At 37.6% G+C, this 18,439-nt stretch overlaps 1 protein-coding gene across 2 annotated transcripts in view; it reads left to right on the top strand.

Moving 5' to 3' along the window:
- The window catches only part of Pclo (piccolo presynaptic cytomatrix protein), a 340,751-nt gene that overhangs the window by 124,039 nt on the left and 198,273 nt on the right, over positions 1-18,439 (top strand). For both annotated transcript variants that reach the window (XM_028776071.1, XM_028776072.1), the window contains exons 5-6: positions 6,756-7,460; positions 13,192-18,265. In XM_028776071.1, the coding sequence (XP_028631904.1) occupies positions 6,756-7,460; positions 13,192-18,265 (5,779 nt within the window). The remainder of the gene's footprint in view (positions 1-6,755; positions 7,461-13,191; positions 18,266-18,439) is intronic.

An 18,439-nucleotide genomic window follows, 5' to 3' on the forward strand; every position in this document is an offset into this window, starting at 1 on the left:
GTGCCTGTTTCTGTGTGTGTCTGTGTGCATGCATGTTTGTGTGTCTGTGTGTAGGTGGTGTTAATAGAACATATATCCATGGTTTCCTTCAGTGAAGATTGTTCAGTCACAATTGTTTCAATGTAATAATTTACAGATATTTTAATTCAAGAATGAAGTTTGTGTGCTACATCTATAAATCTTTAAATTACCTCTCAGATTATTTTTATAGTTTTGAAAAATGTATATGTATTATGACAGGGAAGAAAACAGGAAGGGATTCTGGTTTAGGTCATGAAAAAATGAACACCAAAACCAGCAAAAAATATGGAATCATATTTTCAGCATATTTTAAATATTTGATTTTTATTTATCATATGATATATGTGATTTTACTTAGCATGTGGCTATTTATGGAAATACTGTTAACATATTTTGCATATGTGGAAGCATATATTTTTTATTTCTTTTTTTTTTTTTTTTTGGCTTTTCGAGACAGGGTTTCTTTGTATAGTCCTGGCTGTCCTGGAACTCACTCTGTAGACCAGGGTGGCCTCGAACTCAGAAATCCGCCTGCCTCTGCCTCCCAAGAGCTGGGATTAAAGGTGTACGCCACCACTGCCCAGCTTATTTTTTATTTCTAAAGGAAAAAAACCAGAGCCACTGTTTTGGGATGTATAGGGCTGTGTGGCATTGCAGAAGTGGTAGATATGGACAGAGTCACTGATCACCTTAGGAAAAGGAACTTAGAAATTTAGCATTCTCCCAGTTCCCTACAGTCTGCTAGGATTTTTTTCTTTGTTTGATCCTTATTCTTAAATTTAGTCATTCTACTCTATTCTACTCTAACTCAGTAAAGTATGCATTTCCCATGTCCAGTTTTACATAAGAGCATGCTTACTTTGTATTGCCATATATATATATATATATATATATATATATATATATATATATATCCCTGAACCTGAACCCTAACCCTAACCATATAGGGATATATATATATATATACATATATATATATATATATTAACCTATTACATATATACATGTCTTAACTTCTTATGTAATTCATTTTGGACATATGAACAAATGAAAAAGAACACATGCTTAAATATTGTACTTTGTACTTGAGTCATTCTTCTTTTGGTAGTCATAAAAAGACAACAAGGATGAAGAAACTTATATATTCTAATCTAAACTATATAGTAGTATAATACATCGTAATAAAAGAACTTCAACCATATACTGTTCATTTTTAGGAGAGGAAGAATAAGAATAAAAGTTCCACAAAAAAACCATTTTACGTACATTTGTTTTTGAAACAGTGTCTTTTATAGCTCGTTCCAGTCTTGAATTCATTGTGTAGCAGAAACAGACCTAGAATTCCGTTCCTCTGGCTGTCAGCTTTGGAGTGCTGATATGACAGACTTGCACCAGCATCCCTGGTTCATCTGTACACTTTTAGATGGTAATACTATCATCAAAGATTCCTATCAACTTAATTTTATAGTCTAAAAGACCTGATTATATAGTCTAGAAAAAATGTTCCCAACATTCAATTCTATTTCTTTTTTCTTCTACAAATAATTGTCTTGTAACTGTGTTTCCAAGACATTTTTTGAATGTCAGGTTACCTTTATAAACATAGGATCCTAAGATAAATAAATCCAGCTAAAATACGTTTGCTGCCATACTTTTGGATCTGTCATGTCAATGATTTCAATGGCTATAGAGATTTCTCAGTGACTAAGAACACTTGCTACTCTTCTACAGAACCCAAGTTTAAGGCTGAACACCCACATCAAATTGCTTACAACACCTAGTAGCATCTCTGACTCTGAGAAACCAATGTGGTTTTTGACGTCTCGGGACTCCTTGGGCAACTGCACTCTCTTATACATGTTGTGTACGTATCCGTACACACACACACACACACACACACACTTAAATATTTTAAAATATTTTTAAGGTCTGAGTTATAAATACTTGATTTATAAATTAATGACTTCTTTAGATTACTATAATTATATTATATAATTACAAAATTATAATTAAATATTTTGCCTAATAACATTCTAAATGTTATGCACATCAACAAGCCATCAAAATGTTAACTTATTGCTTAAGTATTTTACTGTAGAATCAAAAGGTCCACAAGACACAAAATTATATTTTGATTGCAATTCTCTCCATTTCAAAATAAGCCTCTGGTTCAATTCTTCTGTTGTAGGAAAGTGGAGAGTATATTAGTTTCCAAACCAATTAAGTTGTTCCTTTAATAAAAATTCATGCAAAATGCTCTATGCAAGACATCTCAGATGCAAATAGAAATGTGTGTGTATTGTACTTTTGGCCATCATTTCCAAAGCATTTTAAGTCTATTGGTAAATTTTCAACATGCTGCAGGCCTTATATGCATGCTTCGAAAAAGATACTTAGAAAAACAAACCAGCAGCCCTGAATTCTATGATTTTACTTAATGGTATTGTTGCCATAGTTACAGCTGAAATCTTACATAAAGCAAATTACTTATTGATGGAGAAATGCTGAGTAACACGGCTCAGTCCCTTTGCTGTTTCTTTATTATTGCCTTCATTTCCTGCTTCCTTCTTAAAATTAATGGATTTTTAGAGTGTTGTTTTGTTTTGAAGAAGCTTTGATGATTTAATGTTAGAATAAATGCATTTTACTAACATGTTCTACCTGACAAGTGAATGTGTTTGAATATGGCATGAGAAGCATAGTTATTTTTATATACTTATTTATCAGAATTTTCTCTAATTTTTTATTTTTTTAGTTTTTTTCTAATAACTGAGTTTAAAGAAGAAAATAGGATTGAGAGTATTTTCATAATATGGGGGCTTCTGATTTTGTTACATTTAATAATAACTAGATAACGTTTTTTATTAATAGTTTGTTCCACTGACACTAATAAGACTATCCTTGAAATAAAACATTAAAATCTATGGAATACATAAAAGCAAATAAACATGGACTGAGGAACTCAAAATTTATGTCTATATGTTTACAAATGTCTCTATAAGCATTTATAGTTAGCAGAGGTAAGATCAAGAGTAAAGTCAGTATTAGAAATGTTTTAGAAATATAATGTCTTTATTAAATATAAATTTTCTGCTATATACCCACATTGTTCCCTCTCAAATTCATGACTTATTTAAATGAGTTGATATATTATAATGCCTAAGATATAGATAGAATATATATGTATATAATGCCTAAATGTATAAATAGAACATACTCGGTTTGTTTAATGCTACACACACACACACACACACACACACATATATATATATATATATATATATTTCAGAGCTAACCCCTTCATATTGAGTAATCAAATAGGAGGATCCTCCTTAGGGAAGATTGTTTTCCACACTTCAACAATTAGTGGGCGGTAGCTCTTTGTCTATGATTGGGGCCCTGTGAAGTTCCCCTCTTCCATTTTAGTATGTCTATTGGTGTAGTACTTGGTCAGACCTTCTTGAAGTATCATGGGTGAGACTTCCCTTTTGTTTCTAGGAGACACAGTTTTACAGCAGATTCCCTGGTCTTCTGGATCATAAAACATCATAGAGATTATACAATATATTTGGATTTTATTCTTTTCCCTTCCCTAACTCCTTTTAAATCCACTTCAACCTCTCTATCCACACAATTGCATGTACTTTGTCTCTTTTAAAACAATCAAATCGTCCAATTTGTATTGAGCAACTATTCTCAAAGGAGGGAAGCCTGTCCTACAGTGTGGTCGATATACCGAGTGTCACTCTATTGAAGAAAACTGAATTACCCTCTCCCAGAATCTACCCAACATGACCAGTGGATAAGTATAGGAATTTATGCCTACTTCCAATTGCCTGTGCTGGGATTTGTGTGACTTCAGTTTGTGTAGCTCTTGTGAATGTGTCATAGTCTGCGTGAATCCATAGACGCATCTGCCATGCTATGTCTGGAAAGTGTAGTTTCCTTGAAACCATCCACCACTATGGCTCTCCCAATCTTTCCTCCTTATCTTCTGCATATATCTCTGAGCCCTGACTTAAGAAGTGTGATACAGATACCATATATAGAGCTGAACATTCAAAAGTGCCTCATTGTCTGTACGTTGTCCAATTGAAGATTTCTGTGTTAATTACTATGAAAAGAAGCTTCTCTCATGAGAGTTGAGAAGTGCACTTATCTATGGCTATTTGCTATATGGTGACTTAATAGATTAATCATAGGAGATGTACCCTAGAGCTCATGACATATCTAGCCTCAGGTTCCTGGCCTCACTGACATTGTCCCATAAGAATCTAACTGTGCAGTGTGACATAAAGCCAACCAAAGATTGATTACCTCCTGTAATATTTGTTCCCTTCTTGCTCCAGTACATCTTGCAGGCAGAGATCTGTTGTAGGTTTCAGGGTTTGTTTCTTGCTGTTATCTCGTAGAGATGCAGAGCCATCTGTTTACGTAGAAGAAAGGGCAGCATTGCTTTTTACCTTTACCAAACATACTATATATTGGGGAGTGAAGTATTTTATTGGACGTAATGGACTGGGTGCATACATTATACATTGTTAACCCTCTTACCTAAATTTTAAAAGTTATGAAAATATTGAGTATACTGTCTCCCAAATACCAATGTGCTTCATTTTCTGAATGTATTTCCTTTTAAGAAAAGTCATATGTTCTGTGGTACTTACCATATACTCAATATATGACAACTAAGTAAGAGTAATTTTCCAAAAAACAATCAGAATTTTATAATAGACAGAACTTCCCAATGGAACAGGAAGTGTATTACTGCTACAGTAAAAGTCCCCAGATTGTTTATATTGGGAAATGTCTTAATAAAAGTGCGTAGTGCATACCTGCATGGGATTTTACCTTGTGACAGCACAGCACTGAGAAGCTGCTATTTTTGTCTGTTTTTTTAAATTTCAAGCTCAAAATATGAATAATGAAGATTGCTCAAGATGAATCTCAATCAAACAATAATTTTTGAAATCATAGTACAGATAAAGATTGATGTTCTATTATCTTTGGTGACTATTCAGCACAGAACTGAGACTCTCAGTATTGGGCAAGAGTCCCCATGACTTGTGGACCTAGTTTTTATGTAAAACTGTGGTTCACACCAGAGATGCTTCCATAGGAACTTAAGATGGACATTAATATATTGCTGGGTTGTGGGGCACATACCTCTAATCCCAGCATTTGGGAGGCTGAGGCAGGTGGATCTCTGAGTTCAAGGTCAGCCTAGTCTACATAGAGAGTTCTAGGTCAGCCAGCGCTACATAGAGAAACCTTGTTTTGAAATAAAAGAAAGGAAGGAAGGAAGGAAGGAAGGAAGGAAGGAAGGAAGGAAGGAAGGAAGGAAAACAAAGGCAAAAAGAAAGATTGATATTGAGGGATCAAGCACACTGAAAGTAAAGGGACCAAAATACATCCTAATGCTATACATACAGGCCTTTATTGAACATAACAGTTGGTGTCCATCTGTGTACTTTAGGTAAGACATTAAGGATCCATAACCCCATAAAGCTTAGAAAAAATAGTCAAATATATTAAGCACCATTTTTGAAGTCTCTAAAATATAGAAAGCAGCGGACAAATTAAAACTTTTCTCTAATAGTATTCTACAATAGTAAGTGATTTTCCTGTAAGGTATTTAAGCCACACAGCTGCAGGGAGGAGCCAGTGTGAAAAGCAATTTGAAATTGAATTTATCTGGAGACAATTCAAAATAAGAAAGCAGGCAGTCTCATTTATAGGATCCTCCCACCTCCTTTCTTGCATAATAAATACACATTAAATGGTAATAACTAGAAAGAAGCAAAATGTACAGCCTTTATCTCTTACCTTAAGATAGATATCATGGAGGACAAAACAGAAAATTCAAGAATGTCTGCCATTAGCCTAGTGTCTCCTCTTGTGTGAACAATTTTATGTGTTCTTTTCAGAGAGTAGTTTTCACGCCTTAGCTTGCAAAACAGTGAGCTGGCAGATTCTCAAAATGGTGCATCCTCTTATCTTCTTCACTCAGGGCTCTGTTCCCTAGGAAACCATTCAGCTGACTACAGCCTCAGGTGATGGCCTGAAGGCAAATACAACCTGTTATACCCTGAGCAGCAGTCACACAAGGCAACAGTTCAATCCGAAAATCAGAAGACATTTTGGAAAACACATGCCAAACAGCTTGAACTTTGACTCCACCCTACTTAACATGTGATTAGTGTGAAAATGGAATTATTTTATTAATTTGATTTATTAATTAATTAATAAGAGAATTACACACAATGACTCTTGAAAACTCCATGCTACGCAGTGCAATTTTGTTTGGTTTCCACAAACAGAGTTGGTAAAGTGAATTCAAATAAGCTTTATGTAATTTGCACATAATCAAAATTATTATTTGAGTAAATTTATGATGGAAATATTGTTTGAAGATATTAGGTGAAAACCAAATTTATTTCAAATTGTGTTCCACCACAAACACCTAAACCAGTACTTCTCTGGGTCCTTCTATGTCCCTTTTCCCCTCCCCCTCTCTTTTCCTTCTCAGTGGTCATCATTGTGCCCCATTTATATTTTAAATAGTCCTTTTTCATTTTCTAAATGATGTTTTTTTCCTTAGAAGACAATGACTCACCCTCTCTCTATCAACAATCAACAGAACTAGGAGGCAGTTTAAATTTTCATCTTGATTAATGCATTAGAATAAAAAGTCTGCAGTATTCTTAATCTATTCATTGCTGTTTGTCTTACAGATTCAAGAATGGCTTTGTTTAAACTGCCAGACACAGAGAGCGATATCAGGACAACTTGGAGATATGGGCAAAATGCCACCTGCATCCTCAGGACCCAAAGCCTCCCCTGTGCCTGCCGCTGCAGAACCATCATCTCAGAAAACACCCACAGGGGCCCTCGCGAAAGGTAAAAAGAAGGAAACAGAAATAAAAACGGAAACTGAAAAACCGATCCCAGAAAAAGAAATACCATCAGTTGAGAAAATCCCTCCAACCGCCACAACAGATCAAAAACTAGAAGAAAGTGAAGTAACGAAAAGCAAAGTTTCAGCCCTGTTGGAAAAGAAACCATCTGAAGAAGAAAAAGCACTCTCTGCAGATAAAAAGGAAAAAAAGCCACCTGCTGAAGAAAAGTCGCCGCTTGAAGAAAAGAAGCCAATCTCTGATGATAAGAAATTACCCCCAGAAGCAAAACCATTGGCCTCAGAGGGGGAAGAGAAACGTGAAATACTTAAAGCTCACATACAAATTCCTGAAGAAGAGCCCATAGGCAGAGTTGCTGCAAAGGCGGCTGAAGAGCAACAGCCAGACACCAGGCCTGAAGATCTGCCAGGCACCACACCACAAACGTTACCCAAGGAAGGAGAGGAAAGCAGAGTGGTAGCACAGTCGCAGGCAGAAGGCACTGCAAAAGATGGCCAAGGGGAGCCGAGCAAAGAAAAGACAGTAAGTTGTGTTTCCTACCATCGTACTCTAGGGTGCTCTATGCTAGGTTTACATAGTGCCTGGGTTGATCAAGAGTAGGGTGGATGTGAAAACCTATAACCTATGAACTTCATTTCAGAGAACTCTAACCTTTTTTCATGTAAATGGTATTTTGATACTTAAATAAAATTCCACAAAGATAAAATTCTCTAACAAGTATATGGTATTTTGATACCTTAATCAAATTCCATAGAGATAAAATTTTCTAAATCATACAGAAAATGAAAAGGTTTCCTATAGTTCCATGTTGTTGTCGTTGTTGTTGTTATTGTTGTTATTATTATTATTATAATCCAGTCAGTATTTCTCTTTACCTAAAAACCAATTGCCTTTTTAAGAGGCAAGGAGTTATTTTGCTGTTGTTTGTCTTGTTTTTGCTATTCCTTTTGATAGACTTCTAAGCTGTAAACAGCATAAAATTATTGGTTAAAAAGAAAGAGTTGTAGTCAAAATCCAGAATCAAGATAATTTTATATCTTCATAGTTAATTCTAGTTTTATTCATGATTTAATGTCATATACTGAATATGAAAGAATTACTTAGAATTTGCAGATAATCTAGAATAATACATACTTTTCCTCTAGTCAGAAGTTTCAAGAATACTCCATCTTAAGTAATATTTGAATAAGAAATTCTGCCATTTTTAAAGTAACTCTAACTTTTCAAGTATATTAATATTAATCAGCCCCCTTTAAACCCTTCCTCTCTCTCAAACTGATGGACTCTTTTTATTTGATTTTTATTGTGTGTGTGTTGTCTGCCATTTACCTACTATAGAAGAGGTGGTTTAGCCATATTTCTTCTCTACCAAGAAATAAGCTTTAAATTAACAGTGAACAAATGTAGTGATTGCTTTGCTTTATTTTTCTTTCTTAAAATAGAACTTCCAATTTTCCATTAGGATTTTGTAGATCATGGGAACAATTAAGAAGAACACAAAGAATATCAATATTATCAGTTTATTTCCAAAATCAAGAATCAATCTTTCTGTCTTACATTTAAATGATTACATGAAACTTCTAATATTTTGGTTTCCTGTCTTGGATCTTCCCATACAGACAGGCTATCCACACTCAACAGTGGGTAGTCTTACCTACATAGCTTAGCTTGGATTTCCCCACTCTGGTATCTAGCTGCAATATAGCCTTTCTCTACAAGTGAGAAATCAAAACCACAAACACCTCATTGTGATTCTTATGCATAGATTGTTTTCTCCCTTCTGGAACTGTTCTGCTTTTTTCTTGTGTGCCTATGCAGCCCCTTCACTGCTGCCCATCACAGAAGCCCCACCCCTTCACTGCGGGCCCATCATAGAAGCCCACCTGAGTTGCTGTCCTTCTCACCTCCTCTCACCTCATGACTGACAGTCACCATCTCCTGCTGTACAACCCCTATATTGATTAATTTCTATATTACCATTTTAAAATCCAAGTATTACTCCTCAGTTACATCTTACTACATTCTAGGCACTTTTAAAAATACTTTCCCCCTATCTAATCTACACAACTATTGATAATATAAATATTATGATAGCTGTTTTTAAAAATAGAGGAATCAGATTTTATACCCCCAAATAAAAGTTGATGTGGAGGCAAACAGCAGAATGAGGATGATAGCACTGTCCTGATAATAAAGCCTCCACTCACACAGACCTCTAATGATCTTCGTCCAGGGACACTTCTGAAGCATGGTCTCTCCTTATTCATCTCTCTTTGTAAATTTTGGCGCAATCTTTTGGGTAACATTCACAGCCTGCATATTTTTATTATCTTATATTCATTTATCAATTTGTCAGTTTTAATTTGTCAGTGTTGTTTATATTTCTTGTTGCTACATCATTTTATGTTATATTCAAATTTCCAAAATGCATTTAAGTAAATTTTAATTATTGTATATTATATTTAAATGAATATATTTGAATATATTTGAAAATATACCAATTTAACCCTTTTAGTTTCATATTTTAAAGTCATATTGCTATAAAATTATCTTGTTTTACCTACTTATTAAAGCGGAAAACATTGAAATCTTATTTTACATATTATACTGAAAAACTACAATGCTCTAGATCGAAACTAAAATGAACACATATTTTAGCATGGACTTTGGTTTCTGTCTAAAATAACTGAAGGGTTAATATTCGAGTTATCTATAGACATTGAACATAATATCTGCATAATCTCAGTGAGAAATAATCAACTGTTCTGGTGAACTATGTTATTTTTTTCTTGGGCTCAGTTATATGGACTCAATCTGGATTTGGGTTATTTAGATACTCATATTTGCAGTCCGTCTTAACATAAACTTTCTATAAATAATTAAAGATAGCCTCTGTCTTCTTTTAGTTCATTTAAAATCAAGTCTAGAAAAATTAACCAAGCACTTACTGCTATCTGGATTTGCATTTTTTTGTATGTATCCTTGATCTCAGTTCTTAGCTTTACTAAACATCAGAAACTATTTTTCTTCAGTGTGGAAAGCTACTGGATTCAACTTCTTTGGAAAGAACACAGAGAAATGTGACGGAACATCTGTGTGTTTGAGCATTTCCTCTCACTAGGTGCCCTACAAAGTACACCATTATCAGAAAAGTTTCAAATGGTGCCAACTCATCACTGTCTTCTCTTCTGCTGGCCTACTATCCAATAAAAAGCAATGGGAGGCTCATGGGAAAGGGATTCTTCAATCTCTCCTGTGGATTAGTAATTTATTGACTCTTGGTCCCTGACATTTTTGAATAATTGTTTAAATATATAGATGAGGAAAACTCAAGTAGCTGAAATTCTATGCTTGGAAAATATGCAATATAATATAGACCAGTGTGGAAGAATGTAATGATAATTTATTAAAAAATAGAAAATGTTATCTTATGGGGAAATGAAAAATAACATTGCTGTTTTAAAACTATGCCTACAGTGTCACTACTCTTTCTACCTGACTTCATCAAAGATTCAAAATTAGTACATAAAAGGAAGCTAACTGAAATTTTATTCTTATTTTAGAATTTTGGAGGTTGTTCTAAATCGTGTTAAATGTAAAAAGTGAAACAGATAATAAAAATGCCAATTTCCTGATTTTTCAAATGAAAAAAATGAATAAATTTTTCATATACGTGCCATATGTTATACAAAAGTATGTTTGTTACACTTATACATTTAAATATAATCTACATAGATTAATACTTTTTAAAATAAGTACACTCATATATTTTTGAAGCAATATATTGAGAAAAATTTCCAGTCTTTAAGTAGGGTGTAATGAGAAATTGGCAAGAAAATAATCCATGTTATATTGCCTTCACATGAACCTTTGACCCTATCCTGGTTTGTAGTACTTCAAATAGCCATTTTGAAGATCAACAATTAAAGAGAACAAGATCCACCTTATGGACTGTAATTTGCATCTGATTTTCCCTTGTTAATAAGTGTTATTAGTAAAGCAGTGTTAAGGACCAATTAACTACAAGAAAGGTAAATGGACGTCAAGTTCTGATATGAACAATCGTTTTTAAAGTGATCAATAGTAGTCCTAACAATGAGATTGTAGGTGCCTTAAGTCAGTGGAGTGTAGGACCTGATTACTGAGTGGTCTGATGTTTCACAGCTAAACTGTGTAGTTAATTAGGCCACATTTCTCTGTGAAGGGATACATACCTAAGTCTAATTAGTGGGAAAGAAATTAACATTATGAAGTTTTTCAGTGTATCCTGTTAAATGAGTATGACTTTCTTTGACTCTGCCAGAGAGAGGCATCAGAGACAACTGATTGATTGGCCATCAGCCACCCCTAAGATACTGTCAGACCACAAGCGGGGAGAATGAGCATTCTATATCCTTGCTGCCTTTGGTTACAGAGTAGAAACTTCATCACAGCTCCAGCACTACGGAAACATAGTGACTGGAACCTGTGAAGCAAGCGAGAAGGAGACAGGCCCTGAGGGGTGATGAGGTAGAGGATAGCATGAGGAGTGAAGGAAGCATGGCTACAGAGGAAAGCCATAGACAGACAAGGGGAGACAAAGAATTTCAGTGTTTTGTGTTAACATTTCATGATTCCTGTTTGCTTTTCTTTGTTACATTCTATGTATCCTGTCATAATCTTACTTTTATACAACTGTCAGGATAGACTGCAAAGCCCATATTATAAAACTATAGTGTCTCTTTTATTATGTTCAGTAATTGTTCCAAACAATAATATTTACTTTACTTTCATCTGTGTGAAACTTTATTGCATCATTATGATTTACCATATATATATATAGGCACTCAAAAGCACAAAAATAGGGTTATCAAAATTAAATTATGAAATATCCTATTTTGACCGAGTTTTCTCTGGTATCATGATGTTTACTGTGAATGATGAGTAGATGGCATTAATTAAATTATCGATATCATATTGTGCTGTTGAAAACTGCTCAGTCATTATGTGGGATGTGATGACATATGGCTGTCCATTCTGGAAAAACTGTTTATTGCTCAGCCTGTTTTGTTATATACCCCAGGACCATTCTCTCAGGGATGATGCCAGGGACAATGTGGGCTCACACTCCCTCATCAACCACTAACCAGGAAAATGCCTTACAGTACGTTCTTACAGAAACATTTTCTTAATTGACACCCCTGCTTTCAGATAACTCTAGTTTGTGATAGTTAACATAAGCACAGATGAGTTGGAGGAGGGAAAACCATAAGCAGAATATATTGTATGGAAAATATTTTTCAACTAAAGAAAAAGAATATATATACAAATATGCAAGAGAAGAAGAGAAAGAGAGAGGGGGCAAGGGAGAGTCAGAGATGGGGGTGGGTGTGCCTGTTCTATATCCATGAGGACCAAAGTTTAGACTCCAGCACTTATGAAAAAGATATGTGTGGCCATCTTCACCTGTAACACCAACCCTGGGCTAGAGAGTGAAGATATGGATGACAGAAACAGGAAGATCTCATGAGCTTGGTGGTCATTTAGCCTAGCCAAGACAAAAGCAAACAAACAAACAAGCAAACAAACAAAAAACCCAGCAAGCTCCAGGTCCAATGAATGGCCACGTATCAAGGGAATTAGGGAAAGAATGATGAACCGAACCCACTGTTTCCCTTTGGCCTCGCAGAACATACACATACATGTAGGAGAGAAAGGGAGAGGGAGCAGGAGAAGGAGCAGGAGGGAGAGGGAGAGGAAAGGGAGAGAGGGGAGAGGGGGAGAGGAGAAAGAGAGGGGGAGAGGGCAGAGGGGAGAGGGGGAGAGAGAGGGAGAGGGAGAGGGGGAGGGAGAGGGGGAAGGGGAGGGAGAGGGGTAAGGGGAAAGAGAGGGAGAAGGGGAGGGAAACTGACCTTTTTCTTTTCTCTTAACAACTTAAACTTCATCCCAAAGTAAATGTATTGATACAGATAATATATTTTAAGGAAAGTAGAATTAAAATGTAAACCGGCATCATAGGATTTATGGAAAAAAAACAAGGCATATTGATAATTAACATGTAATTTAAATTTGTGTTAAAAGAAAATTAAGGTATGTTAGTGAATATCAGCTGTTCTCAATTTTGTTCTTGAACAAGCATTTTTAAAACTATCATTATGTACTTGAATTTTCCCATAATTGTTCTTCAATTATTAATGGTTCCTAAATAACAATGAAGGTAAACATGACTAGTTTGACTCTAACATGTTTGTCTCTGTCTTTTCCACTCTGCTAGGAAAAAGAAGAGGACAAATCAGACACTTCTAGTTCTCAGCAACCCAAGAGCCCACAAGGCCTGAGTGACACAGGATATTCTTCTGATGGAATATCAGGTTCTCTTGGGGAAATCCCAAGTCTTATACCCAGTGATGAGAAAGACTTGCTGAAAGGTCTCAAAAAGGACTCTTTCTCACAAGAGAGCAGCCCATCCAGCCCCTCAGACTTAGCTAAGTTGGAAAGTACAGTACTATCCATTTTGGAAGCTCAGGCAAGTACACTTGTTGGTGAAAAAGCAGAAAAGAAAACACAGCCCCAGAAGGTTTCTCCTGAACAGCCTCAGGACCAGCAGAAAACTCAGACTCCATCTGAAACACTGGATATTACTATTTCAGAAGAGGAGATCAAAGAGAGTCAAGAAAAGAAAGTTAGTTCCAAAAAGGATGGCGAACAAGGTTTTCCTTACAGGAAGGAGCACAGAGAGAAGCCTGAGCTGGTTGATGACCTAAGTCCGCGAAGAGCATCCTATGATTCGGTTGAAGACAGTAGTGAAAGTGAAAACTCCCCTGTTGCACGTAGGAAGCGGAGAACTAGTATTGGCTCATCAAGCAGTGATGAGTATAAGCAGGAAGACAGTCAAGGTTCGGGGGAAGAGGAGGACTTCATTCGAAAACAGATTATAGAAATGAGTGCTGATGAGGATGCGTCAGGCTCTGAGGATGAAGAGTTCATCAGGAGTCAACTCAAAGAGATTGGTGGTGTTACTGAGAGCCAGAAGCGGGAGGAAACAAAGGGGAAAGGAAAAAGTGCAGCAGGAAAACACAGGCGACTGACTCGAAAGAGTAGTACCAGCTTCGAAGATGATGCAGGGAGACGTCATTCCTGGCATGACGAGGATGATGAAACTTTTGATGAAAGTCCTGAACTAAAATTCCGTGAAACTAAAAGCCAGGAGAGTGAAGAACTCGTTGTTGCTGGAGGAGGAGGGTTACGACGATTTAAGACAATAGAACTCAACAGTACGATAGCAGATAAGTACTCGGCAGAATCTTCTCAGAAAAAGACAACTTTGTATTTTGATGAAGAGCCAGAGTTAGAAATGGAGAGTCTGACAGATTCACCTGAAGACAGATCTAGAGGAGAGGGATCCTCTAGTCTCCATGCATCCAGCTTCACTCCGGGCACATCCCCTACGTCAGTATCATCACTTGATGAGGACAGTGACAGTAGCCCAAGTCACAAAAAAGGAGAAAGCAAGCAGCAGCGCAAAGCTCGGCACAGGTCACACGGCCCTCTCTTACCTACCATTGAAGATTCTTCCGAGGAAGAAGAACTGAGAGAGGAAGAAGAATTATTAAAAGAGCAAGAGAAGCAGAGGGAACTGGAGCAGCAACAGAGGAAGAGTTCTAGTAAGAAGTCGAAGAAAGACAAAGATGAGCTTCGAGCTCAGAGAAGGAGAGAAAGACCAAAGACACCACCCAGTAATCTCTCTCCCATCGAGGATGCATCTCCCACAGAAGAATTGCGCCAGGCAGCAGAAATGGAGGAGCTCCATAGGTCCTCTTGTTCTGAGTACTCACCTAGCATAGAATCAGACCCAGAAGGATTTGAAATAAGCCCTGAGAAAATAATAGAAGTTCAGAAAGTTTATAAATTGCCCACAGCTGTGTCTTTATACTCACCAACAGATGAGCAATCTGTTATGCAGAAAGAAGGTGTTCAGAAGGCTTTAAAAAGTGCTGAGGAGATGTACGAAGAAATGATGCACAAACCCCACAAATATAAAGCTTTTCCAGCTGCAAATGAGCGAGATGAAGTGTTTGAAAAAGAGCCATTGTATGGTGGTATGTTAATTGAGGACTACATTTATGAGTCTTTAGTAGAGGACACATACAATGGATCGGTAGATGGCAGCCTGCTCACCAGACAAGACGAACAAAATGGATTTATGCAGCAGAGAGGAAGAGAGCAAAAAATAAGACTCCAGGAGCAGATTTATGATGATCCTATGCAGAAAATTACAGACCTCCAGAAAGAGTTCTATGAATTAGAAAGCTTACATTCTGTTGTACCTCAAGAGGACATTGTTTCAAGCTCTTTTATCATTCCAGAAAGCCATGAGATCGTGGATCTGGGTAGCATGGTAACCTCTACTAGTGAAGAAAAGAAATTATTAGATGCTGATTCTGCTTATGAAGAACTCATGAAGCGGCAACAGATGCAGGTAACAGATGGATCCAGCCTCCTACATACTACCATTGGAGATGATATGGCAGAGTCCACTCTGGACTTTGACAGGGTGCAAGATGCATCTTTGACATCAAGTATCCTTTCTGGAGCATCTCTTACAGACTCAACGAGCAGTGCAACTCTCTCTATCCCAGATGTTAAGATAACCCAACACTTTTCAACAGAAGAACTTGAGGATGAATATGTAACTGATTATACAAGAGAAATTCAAGAGATAATTGCCCATGAATCACTAATATTGACCTACTCTGAGCCTTCAGAAAGTGCTACATCTGTCCCACCTTCTGACACACCTTCTCTCACATCCTCTATTTCTTCAGTTTGTACCACAGATAGCTCCTCACCTGTCACTACCCTAGATAGCCTAACCACTGTTTATTCAGAGCCAGCAGACGTAATAAGTAAATTTAAAGACTCTGAGGAAATGTCTTCAACTTACTTTCCAGGCAGCATTATTGACTATCCAGAAGATATAAGTGTGTCTTTAGATCAGACCATCACACCAGAAAGTAGACCTCATGCTGATCAGATTGTGATTTCTTTCTCCGATATAGCACCTTCTATCACAGAATCTGTAGGAACTAAACCTGAGAGGCCACAATCTGACACCATTTCCACTGACTTATCTATATCTGAAAAGGATTTAATAAAAAGCAAGAAAGAAACTGGGGATGGAATTATTCTGGAAGTTTTGGATGCTTACAAAGATAAAAGGGAAGAGTCTGAGGCTGAACTAACAAAAATTAGCTTACCTGAGACTGGGGTGGCCCAAACAGCTTCATCTGTAATAGCCCCTCAAATTAAGGAACAGCCTGTATTGCCACATTCTGTATCTGGAACAATCTCTGGTCAAGAAAAGCCCACATATAGGTTACCAACTGGCAGTCTCCCTGTTTCTACCCATCCATCTAAATCTCGACCATTTTTCCGAAGTTCTTCTTTGGACATATCAGCCCAGCCACCCCCTCCTCCTCCACCACCTCCTCCTCCCCCTCCCCCACCTCTTCCTCCCCCACCCCCACCATTGCCACCTGCAACTTCTCCTAAGCCACCCACTTATCCTAAAAAGAAGTTGGCAGCTGCAGCTCCAGTGACTCCAACTACTATTGCAACAACCCATATTGATGCTATTACTACAGTAGAGGGCACAGCTGCCCGCAGGAGCAATGGGTTACCTGCAACCAAAATATGTGCTACTGCACCTCCTCCTGTCCCTCCTAAGCCTTCTTCAATTCCAACCGGACTTGTATTTACACATAGGCCAGAGGCAAGTAAGCCTCCAATTGCTCCCAAGCCAGCAGCCGTTCCTCAGATTCCAGTGACCACACAGAAAACAGCAGATACATGCCCCAAACCAACAGGTCTGTCTTTAACTTCAAGTATGTCCTTAAATTTAGTGACTTCAGCAGACTACAAACTGCCTTCCCCTACCTCTCCACTTTCCCCACACTCTAATAAATCCTCACCAAGATATTCTAAGTCTCTCATGGAGACTTATGTGGTTATTACATTGCCCTCTGAACCTGGGACTCCAACAGATTCTTCTGCTGCTCAAGCCATTACAAGTTGGCCCTTGGGTTCACCTCCAAAAGATCTGGTTTCCCTTGAAACAGTGTTTTCTGTAGTTCCTCCCATGGCAGCTACAGAAATTCCAAGTGCTTCACAGCCAACCCTATATGCATCTGGAGCTTTGGGGACATTTCCTGCTGCCCCTGTTGTAACGCCATCTCTGTTTCAAACAGTACCGACTTCTCTTACACAGTTTCTTCCAGCAGAAGCTTTAAAACCTGAGGTTTCTGCAATAAGAAGTGCAGTCCCAAGTGCTGCTCCCAGAAGTGTTTCCATACCAATTCCTCCAGAGCCTCTTGCTCTAGACAGGCATCAGTATAAGGAAAATGGAAAGTTACCGCTTATTGGTGATGCCATTGATTTGCGAACAATACCAAAAACAGAAGCTAAAGTGACTGAAAAATGTATGGATCTTTCTGCTTCTGCAATGGATGTGAAAAGGCAGACTGCAGTGAATGAAGGTTACAGGCGACAAATTAGTGCCGTCCAACCTTCTGTCATAAACCTCAGTGCAGCTTCCTCCTTAGTAACTCCAATCACCATGGACTCTAAGACAGTGGCTGTTGTCACGTGCACAGATACTACAATCTACACAACAGGCACAGAAAGCCAAGTGGGTATAGAACATGCAGTGACATCACCACTCCAGCTTACTGCATCAAAACATACTGAGTTACCATACAGGAAACCCAGTACCCAGACCTTTCCTGCCATTCGAGATGAAGCACCAATAAACTTATCATTAGGTCCTTCAGCTCAGGCAGTGACATTGGCTGTCACAAAGCCTGTCACTGTACCTCCTGTCGGTGTCACAAATGGATGGACTGACAGCACTGTATCTCAGGGGATTACTGATGGGGAAGTGGTTGATCTCAGCACGTCAAAGTCTCATAGAACAGTTGTGACAATGGATGAATCTACTTCAAATGTGGTGACTAAAATCATAGAAGATGATGAAAAACCAGTTGATTTGACTGCAGGAAGACGAGCTGTGTGTTGTGACATGGTCTACAAGTTGCCTTTTGGGCGGAGCTGCACAGCACAGCAGCCTGCAGCTACCCTCCCTGAAGACCGCTTTGGTTATAGGGATGACCACTATCAATATGATAGATCAGGGCCGTATGGTTACAGAGGGATTGGTGGAATGAAACCTTCCATGTCAGACACTAATTTAGCAGAAGCTGGACATTTTCTCTATAAAAGTAAGAATGCTTTTGATTATTCTGGAGGAACTGATGCAGCAGTAGATCTAACTTCAGGGAGAGTGTCTACAGGTCAGTATGATGTAGCCATAGACCCTGCCTTGAAATGTCTTTATGGGGTTATGCATCTCGTTTCAGGATGAAAAGTATCCCTACTCCAGTTTTTGTTTACATTTTTGCTTTCTTTGGATGTTTTGGCAATATATTTTAAAATACATGTGCGTTTTTGTTTCTCCATGGTTCTTG

Source organism: Grammomys surdaster, unplaced genomic scaffold (genome assembly GCF_004785775.1).
Source record: "Grammomys surdaster isolate TR1022 unplaced genomic scaffold, NIH_TR_1.0 264, whole genome shotgun sequence".
Taxonomy (NCBI): domain Eukaryota; kingdom Metazoa; phylum Chordata; class Mammalia; order Rodentia; family Muridae; genus Grammomys; species Grammomys surdaster.